The sequence below is a fragment of the Poecile atricapillus genome, chromosome 3, assembly GCF_030490865.1.
Source record: "Poecile atricapillus isolate bPoeAtr1 chromosome 3, bPoeAtr1.hap1, whole genome shotgun sequence".
Lineage (NCBI taxonomy): Eukaryota > Metazoa > Chordata > Aves > Passeriformes > Paridae > Poecile > Poecile atricapillus.
This window is the reverse complement of record NC_081251.1, coordinates 66351779-66361264: the sequence shown is the minus strand read 5'-3', so window position 1 is coordinate 66361264 and position 9486 is coordinate 66351779. Positions and strand designations below refer to the sequence as shown.

The 9486-nt window shown below is 42.8% G+C and overlaps 1 protein-coding gene across 4 annotated transcripts in view; it reads left to right on the top strand.

The window, feature by feature from the left end:
• Positions 1–847: 847 nt before the first annotated feature.
• SHPRH (SNF2 histone linker PHD RING helicase) overlaps positions 848–9486 on the top strand; it is a 52380-nt gene continuing 43741 nt past the window's right edge. For 3 of the 4 annotated variants that reach the window (XR_009277194.1, XR_009277195.1, XM_058835076.1), the window contains exons 1-3: positions 848–984; positions 3384–4053; positions 4455–4584. Coding sequence is in view for 1 of the 4 variants with exons in the window: in XM_058835076.1 (XP_058691059.1) it covers positions 3415–4053; positions 4455–4584 (769 nt within the window). In the remaining 3 variants the exon portion in view is untranslated. Of the gene's footprint in view, positions 985–3383; positions 4054–4454; positions 4585–8883; positions 8960–9291; positions 9462–9486 lie in introns of those variants that run through there. The other variant, XM_058835077.1, reaches the window with a different exon arrangement.

Here is a 9486-nt window from a genome sequence, read left to right as displayed (position 1 = left end):
CCACCTGGCTACAGCCTCCTCTCAGGGTTGCGGAGTGGTAAGGTCCCTCCTCCCCTCTAGGATACACACCCCCAGCTCCCTCAGCGCTCCTCGTAGGACTTGTGCTTCAGACACTTCAGCAACTTCACCAGCTTCCCTCCGCAGTTTTTACTGAAGTGATTAATGTTGTTAAGAATTAATTGGTCTGATTTTGCCCTTTCGCAGAGCTAACAGCCCAGAAACTCGCTCTTGCAATCGCTCTTGTCAGACTCCTGAAGTCCTCTCTCTTCTGCCAAGCGTTTCGCGCACAAAATCACAGAATGGGTCACGATGGAAGGGACCACAGGGAGCCATCTGGTCCAGCCTCCCTGCTCAGGGGGGACCATCCCAGAGCACGCGGCACGGGATCGCGACCTGATGGTTCTTGAGTATCTCCAGCGAGGGAAACTCTTCAGCCTCTCCGGACAATCTGTTCCAGGGCACAGATTGCCACCTGCACAGTGAAACTCTTCCCGAGGTTCAGTTGGAACTTCCCGTGCACTGCCTGAATCCCACCACGCTCCCACCCCTCAGCGCCACCCTGCCCGCGTGCCGCGCGGACATGCCCACACACATGACGTCACACACCCGCGCTCGCTCCGCCCTCAGCCGCGCCCCACTGAGGGCACCGCGGCTTTAACCCTACCTCCTTGCCCTCAACGCACTCAACTGCGCCTGCGCCGCTCCCCGGCCTTCCCGTTGCTTTGTTCCGCTGACGTCAGGGAGGGGCGGGGCAAACTCCACGGTTCCCGGAGTCCATTGGCTGCCGCTCGGGCCAGCGCGGGTGCGCGCGCGCCCCCGTTCCCGCCTCCCACTCCACCCCCCTGCCCGAGGGCTTCATCCAGCACTGCCAGGGGCGGCGCGGTCTCGCGCCCCCGGACCCGCCCCCCCGCCGCGGGCGCGCGGGGGGGCCCCGCCCGAGCCGGGAGGAGCCGCGGCCGCCGGGGCAGCAGCGTCACCGCTCCGGTACGTCCGCGGCTCCGGCCCCGCTCCCCTCACCCTGCGCTCCCGGGGCCGACCCTGCCCTCCGCTACGGCCGTGAGCGGCCGCTCCTCCCGCTTCGCCGGTCCTGCGCGGCGCGGCGGCCGTGCCGCGGGCGGCGGCGGCGGGGCCGGGCTGCCCGAGGCCTATGCGAGTGGCCGCGGGCAGCGGTGAATGCCGCGGGCCGACTGCGCCGTGACCGGGGGGCGGCGGTGGGTCACCGCAGCCGCGCAGAGCCCGCCGGTGGCAGGTGTCGCGGTGGTACAGTGCCGGCTGCCGAGGGTATCGCATCCCGCTGCTGGGCTCGCCTTCCCGAGTTTCCAGTCACTTTCCTCGCTCGAGACAACGAGAGCTGTCTCGTCCGTGCGGCGGAGCGCGGTGCAGGAGGCCCCGGCCCTGGCCCTGGGGGCGGCGAGCGCTCGGAGCGGCTGTGGAGCCGCGGTGCCGCCCCTGCAGACAGCCCCGGCCGCTTCCCCTGCCCCGTGTGCGGCTGCTGCTTCCCCCGCTGGGCACGGGCGTCTCTGGCCGCTGGAGCTGCGGGCAGAGCCCGCTCACAGAGAGCGGGTTCCTCCCGCTTGCCCCTTGGAGTGCCGTGCCCAAGCGGGCGCGCACGTGCAGGCCGGGATGCCGCAGGGACTCTTGTGCCTGTGGGTTGGGTGCAGTGTGTTATCACCATCGGGATTCGCTTCCAGTGCTGTCAGCATCGCTCCGTGTGCATGAGCGTTGTTTTGAAAAATTCGCTCTTCCTTCCCTTAAGTTTGTTCTGCAATTGTGGGAGACCATTGCTCTCTACATCTCCCTGAAAGGAGGCTGTAGCCAGGTGGGGTCGGCCTCTCCTCCCGAACATCTGTGACGGGATGAGAAGAAATGGCCCTAAGCTTTACCAGGGAATGTTTAGATTGAACCTTTGGAAGATTTTCTTCACAGGAAGGGCGATTAGACTTCGGGATGGGCTACCCAGGGAGGTGGTAGCATAACCATCCTGGAAGGCTTTTAAGGCGAGATTGGATGTGGCACTGAGTGCCGTGGTCTAGTTGTCATGGTGGTGTTCAGTCACAGGTTGGATTCGATGATCTCAGAGGTCTTCTCCAACCTAATTGCTTCTGTGATTCTGTGTTTGAATTTCAAACACAGCAAGATATGTATATTCCACAATATTTCCTTCGGGCTTCATGAATTATCAATTAGTGTTTGTTTGTTACTATTTTTTGGGTTTTTTTCCAAGACCCTTCTAAAATTATTCAGTTACAGGAATTCTGTTGTGTTTCAGCATAAGCCCCTTTAACATTAGGATATGGTGTACTGGATTTAGTAGCTTGGAATATTTTTATCTTATGCTCCTACATTCCTTTAAAAGTTGTATACACAAGCTGAGTTGACACAAATATCTATACCGACAAAGTGTGATAAGAGGTCACAGATCTATTGCTGTGTTCAGGCTTCTTGTAAAAAATCTTTTCTTGAAGAAAAGTTCCTACTTGCTTGAGTATTTAATTATGAGCATATGGTTTTGGCTATGTAGTTATTAGTTTCCCAGATGGGTCTAATATTCTATAATTTGCTTCTTCATGTATACCATTTAGCAGTTGTACTTTATTTTCTTGTATTTCATTTATCAGCAATATCTCTTCTGTGCCCAGGTTCAGTTAAGGAGTTGGATGTCCATCTTCACTTAGGTTTGTAGTTAGTCAGTATCAGTAAGATTTTGCATTTAGTTTGCTGACTGGTCTGCCTGAAATGCACAATAACTTCTGCAAGCAGTTTGTATATCCAGGGCCCAGGATGCAGAGTTTCCTGGGAAAATTGTTCCATACTAGTAGCAAGGTCATTGTCCTTCGAAGGACAGAAGATGATAGCTTGGGCCCTAAACCATGTTTTATGTAGTGGCAGCTTCAGACTAGCCCTGCATCAAGTTTGCTTTAAGTTTCAGCTCTGTGTAGGCTTTGAAAGGGAAGAGGAATTCTATGTGTATTTACCCCACACCCGCCCCCTAATCTCCTGTATTTCCTTCATTTTTGTTTGCGGAGGTTTGTTTTGGAATTTTTTGCTGTCTCCCTCCACCCCCATCTTTGAAGGATTCCACTACTTCTTGGTTTATATCTGTCCCACAGGATTCTCTCAGTAACAGCTTTGAAATGAAGCACTCTTGTTGATCTTCATCTATACCTGTCTGGCAAAATTGTAAGATCTAGTACGAGACAATGCTTCATGTCCAGCTTTGTGTAATGGCACAGGAATAGGAGAGGCCCTCCAAAGCTAATACTTCTGAACAGTTGGAGCGCATAGTGCATGTATTTGTGTTCCAGGGTTTTGCACAATGAAATTCTAGTGTGAGCATTTGATTTTGTAATGTCTGTTGTTGACTGATTTGCATCACCTTGCAGATACTGAAAGTAGCGTTGAGAAACCGGCAAAATGAGTAGTCGTCGGAAACGTGCACCTCCATCCAAAGTGGATGAGGAGAAGAAGAAAAAGCTCTGCTGGAATATGCATGAAGACCGGAGAAATGAGATGGTGGCATTAGATGATGAAGTAACTAATGAGGACCATATTCCAGTTCCAAGCACTTCTGCATCCTTCGTTGTTATAAACGATGATAGCACTGATGAAGATCTTGTACAGAAAGAAGGCAGTGGCTCAAAATCTGTTAAGTTTTTGACAGTTAACGATGAAGAAGACTCTTACTCCATCTTGACTCCTGTGTCTGTACAGCTAAATATTATAGTCCTGCCATACCGTGCAGATAGGTCCTGGAAGGCTTTGTTGGGAGAATTTGCTCTTCGTCTGCTTTCTGAGCAAATTCAAACTGACGAATTCCGTGACAGGAGCTTTACTTTAATGAAAGGAGACTCTGATGATGAGCTGCAGGTCTGTGTTCATGAAAGAAGTGAAGAAGAGTACAGTAATGAAACAAAAGAATACCTGGGCGCTTATGAACAACGTATTCTGGTGGAAGCAACTTTAAGTGGTGAAATATTGGAAGGCTTGAGATGGTTGCAAAAGAAAAAGATAATTGGACTTTATCAAAGACCTGGAGAGACTCAGGCTTTAAAGGTATACATCCATTATACTTGCTTTCCATTTTGAAAGTTTTGTTTGGTTTGGTGATTTTTGTTTTTTTATTTTAAAATAAAAACATTGAAAAACAGTCTGGCAGCTACTATGTATTTATAGTGTGGTGAAAATGTATCGTTTCTATATGCTTTTGTAATGTTTTCAGTGTGTTTTTCCCTAGAAATACATTTTTATTTTTTCACCATTAGCAATGTATTACCTGCAGGAATCAGAGAAGCTTTTAGATGTATTTCTTCTACATGGTGTTTTCAGTAGATTTATTATATCTGTCTGGACTTGCTAATTTTCAAACCACTATTATTATTTTTATGCTATTCTTTTATAATATTCTTGTCAATTTAACAGTTAATTAAATTGTTAACTGTATAATCTTTTCACAGGTTGGAATTTACCTCCTTGAAGCTGGGCTGAGTAAACCGGAATTTCTCAGTGATGGAGGTGGAAGACCCAAAAAAGCTAATCAGATGATTCAAAAGCTCATGGAAAAGTTCTACAGTTTTTTAATTCCAGGTAATGCAATAAAGTTGATTATTGGTGAACAGAAGCAGTTTTGTCTTGTGTAGTAGTTGTAAATGTAAAGGAAAATAGTAGTTATTCCTGCCACCTAGAGCAACTCTTATTTTCCAGGCAGTGTTATTAGGTGATTCACTCAATACTATTATCTGGCCTTTAGTCATATGCTAATTCATTTATGCTGAAATTAGAGGTGATAATTCTTCTCTACAGGTACTGAAGCACAAAGATGTTTTGAGTCCTTACTTTGTTTGGGAGTTAATACAGTTTTCACCAGTTCATGGGGGTTGTTAGAGCAGATCTACAGTATCTTGTCCAAATTATACAGGAAGAGTGTAAAAGAATCAGGAATTAAATCTGGAAAACTTGTTCCCAGGTTAGGGCCTCACACACATCTGCAGCAATAGATTCCTTTGGGTTTATATTGTAAAGCAGTTACAATGTAAAATACTACAAAACGCTTTATAGCAGTTTTGAGAATATACCATTGCAGATTGAGAAACATGGGCCTTGCTGTCATTTTAGAATTAAAGATAGGTTTGCCAGATTACACTTACTAGTAATACAGATTTATAGGATGAAGGATAATGGCTTTGTGTCGTGATGTCTTAGGAAACTTGTGGAAAAACCAAACAAACAACCCAATCAACCTTTGTCTTGTTCCTGAGTGTAGAGTTGATTCAAAATTTTGGCTGAGGACTGTTTCAGTGACTGTAATATACAGAGTGTGTATACAGAGTATGCAGGTGACAGAAGCCTAGCACCCACCCTAAATATGACTGCATTTAATTAGAAAAGGCAGAGTTGTATAAAAAATCAGTCAACTTTTCTAAAGAGAAGCTAAAAGTGCAACTGTGAGGAAATACTTAAGATATACCAAGGCATGGGCCAGAACAGCTCAGTAAGTAGAGAAGATACTGCATAAGAAATCATCCTTCTACAGGCTAAAGTCTGACTGACAGAAATATGCCAGTTTAGGTTTCAAAGCACAATAAATCAGATCCAAGAAAAGGTCTGAAGAATAAATAGTTGAAGGTCTAGAAATGAATAGTAGTGGTTTTAAATCCGTTAGGAGAAATACATTATCATAAATGCATTAGAAGCAGAATAGTTGCCAGAGAATTCATAGACTTGAGATGTCTAAGGCATATGATAGAGTACTGAAATAAAAGTAATGCTATAGCAGAAAGCAGAGTTTTCTTCTCTGCATATCTTCTCACTGTGGAAAAGTTGGGGAAAGAGATTGTGAGGAAGATGACTGGTGACTTATAAGATCCAAAGTAATTTTCTGCTGGAAACTGGGGCATTTGTCTTCAGTACACTAAAGGATGTGTTTATATGGTCTGTGTGGTTCAGTGTAGCTTACAGGTGAAGAGGCACTTTCTGAATGGGAAGGAAGACATGCCCCTCAAAGTCACTGGGGCGAGAACGTGGATCTGAGCACTTTGGTTGTCATGTCTTTACTTTCCAGAAGCCATGCAGGCAGCTCAGGTTTGTAAAGGAGCTATGTTGCCAGCTGGTAAAAGATTCTGAACATTTTTTTTCAGCATGTACATTTTTATGTGCTGTAAAATAATAATAGAGTCTTGATTTCACGCCAATGAATGCCATGTAAATGACGAAGTAAAATAGCTGACACAGAGAACAGAAATAAATGATTGTAAATCACCAGTCAAGTCCTACAAAGGCATGTGCAGCTTAATGCATTACTAATGCTTTGAGAAAAAGAATGATTGGTGAAATAGTATCAACAATGTTTAAATGTATTATTCAGCATAACAGAGATGAAGAACAACTAAAAGCTTGCAAGCAGACTAGGCAATGGAGTTTCAATAGAAATTCAGTAGATGAATAGAAAACACTGCAGAAGAAAAAAATGATGGCCTCTTTGCTAACTGTTACAAGTGGGTTCAGTAGGTAGGTATATAGCTCAGTAAGTGCATCAACTTAATGTTCAGTGTTAATGAAACCAAATCAAAAGTAAAGAATTATCCTGAAAGTGTTAGAGAACAAAACATGATCACTTTACCACTGTATAAGTCCATAGTGTGCATTATGCTCTGCTCTGAATTCAGAAAAAGCATATCACAGAAATGAAAAACATTTGTGAGGGAAGAACCCAAGTGATTATGCACTGTGAAACTAGTTTCATTTCTTAACAGTTTTTGAGCATAAATTTACTGATGTAGCATAAAATCACATAGCCTTGATTCTGTGCTGATGAATGCACTCCTCTTAAACATTTCTAACGACCTAGTCTCTGTTTAAATTCCACACGTTTTTAAACAGAATTAGTTTAGGTTTTGTAAAATTACACATAAGTATATATTTTAACACTTATCAATGTCCCTCTAGAGTGAAATCTATACAATAACATTCTAAGATGAAGCTTCTTGTTCCCTCCACGGATGAGCAAATTCTCATGCTGTTGGGGTTCCGCACAAGGATTTACACAAATAAGGGATATAACCTCTCTACTGCTGCATTAAATTTTAATATATTTTCCCTCACTGTACTGAGTTAATTCTGTTAATATCCTTCTAGATGGTTTTGAGACTTTGTCAGGAAGTTCGTCTGTGTTATGGCAATCATAGCATAGATGCATTAATCTACTGAAAAAAAGTGATAAAATATTTAATATGGAATCATTGAATCATTTAAGTTTTAACCCAGCACTGCCAAGTCAATCACTCAGACATGTCCTTAAGTGCCACATTTACATGTCTTTTAAATATTTCCAGTGCTGGTGACTCAAACACTTTCCTGGGCAGCCTGTTCTTATGCTTCTATGACAACCATTTATGGGAAGCAATTTTTCCCTGTTACCCAATCTAACCTTCCCCTGTTGCAACTTGAGGCCATTTCTTCTTGTTCAGTTACTTGGGAGAAGAGACTGACCCCCCACCTCACTAAGACCTTTCTGGAAGTTGTAGAGAGGACTAAGGTTCCTCTTCGTCTACTTTTTCACCAAACATCCCCAATACCTTTAGGTGCTCCTCATTAAGAGTTGTGTTCCATGTCCATTTCCAGCTTCATTGCTCAGCTCTGGATATGCTCCAGCACTTCCCTCTCTTTCTCAGAGTGAGGGACCAAAAATTGAATTCAGTAACCTCGCAGCATCCTTGTAGTCCTCCAGAACTGCCAGCCCTTTCTTCAAAAGGTCATAAACTCTGTTTTCCCTGAGTCTCAGCCAAATCTGCCTGTTCAGCCAGATGTTCTCTGCTATCTTACCTTTTTATCATATGCCATTTACCTTCAGTTGTTTTAAGAATAATAAATTCTTTGTACAAATATGTTTTTGGTATTTGTTTATTTACCACCATATGTGAGGCAACATGTTTTCCATTAATCTAGGCTGTTTCCATTAATGCTGATGTTGTTATACTGCAGTCTGGAAAAGGAAAGACCCTGCTGCAGGTGCAGTAGCAGAACTGTAGTTCAGTCATTGAAGGAATTAAACAGAGTACTTGAAAAGCATCAGAGAACTGAATTTTTATATAGTACAATGTCATCTGTTTCTCAAAAGTAAAAAAGATTAAGATGCAACCTCTGTAACTGAATTACATTTTGAAATGGTTGAAAACATAATTAAATATTCACTGTTAAATAAGTAACTGAGAGAGGGATAAACTTCCCTAGCATCCTTTTCAAAGTCCCTGTGGTACGTAGAACCATTTAATCATGAAAAAAAAATCTCTGAATGAACAAAACAGGGAAGTTATGTGCAAAAAAAAATCCAATTGTATTAAAAAAATTGCTTTAAATTATATTGTAGTCTTTGGTCTCCTGTAAAATTCTGGATAGACTTTGTTTATGTAGAAGTCAATTTATTATGCTTAAACTGTATGATTTGAAGACTGTTATTTTAGCAAGTATAATGATAGGTGTCATTATATATAAAATTCATGGATCAAAGTTACACTTTGCAAACACTCTAATTTTCTGTTCTTTCCCTAAAGTGAGGGGTATGTGTTAGAGGATCCCTTTGAATGGTTTCTTTAATATATAAAGCTAAGTGCTTCCTTGGTGCTTTGTACTTGGCTGGATCATTAACAACCCCACATGTGCACTCTGATTGCCTTTTTTACATTACAAGTCATATATATAGTTTTCATGAATATGTAGAAACTTAATGTCTTTCAGTATTCTCATTTCCCTTGTGAAGCACTGGGATTGTTCCTTTGATTTAAAAGGATTAGGGGCAGGCACTGATGGCTGCCATATATAGGCGTTTAATTTCTTTCTTTTGTTTTGGAAATCATTCTTCACCTTCAGCACCCATTTGAGTGAAAGAAAGCTTTTGCTTTTCATGAGAGTCCTAATACCAGCTTCTGAACCTTATTTTAAGATTAAGCTTTCTGGTTTTTGCCAGGTACATGTCTTCCTTGTTATCCCAAGGCATCAGAATTAAATTTGATTTAAGTGTGCTAGCCATTTTAGCTGTTTCATTAGAATGTTCAATATACTTTAAGGTCACTTTATACTGAAAATTATAGCCTTGACCTGCTTCCAATTTTGGTGTGTTTTTTGGGGTTTTTTGGGGGTATTTTTTAATAGAAAATTCTGCAGGGTGAATTTATCTCCAATGCTAGCTAGGGTTAGAACTGGTCTGTATTTTTTTGATACTGATGTTTTAATTTTAGGCCTAAAACACCATTAAAACTTGCCCTCCAAGTCTTTCATTCTCTCATATCTGTTTTCTAGAATGCCAGCCTTTGAATTTTTAAATGAATTTTTGTTCTACGTTGTTTAAATTCTGTGTATGCCCATATATCCAAATTATCCGAAAAATACATAAGCACAAGGCCTTCTTTCCTAGAGGGTAGAAGAGAAGGGAAGACCTTCTGTCCCAAAAGGTGCTTACTTCTCTTGAGGTGGGTTTTTAATTTTGAAAGTATG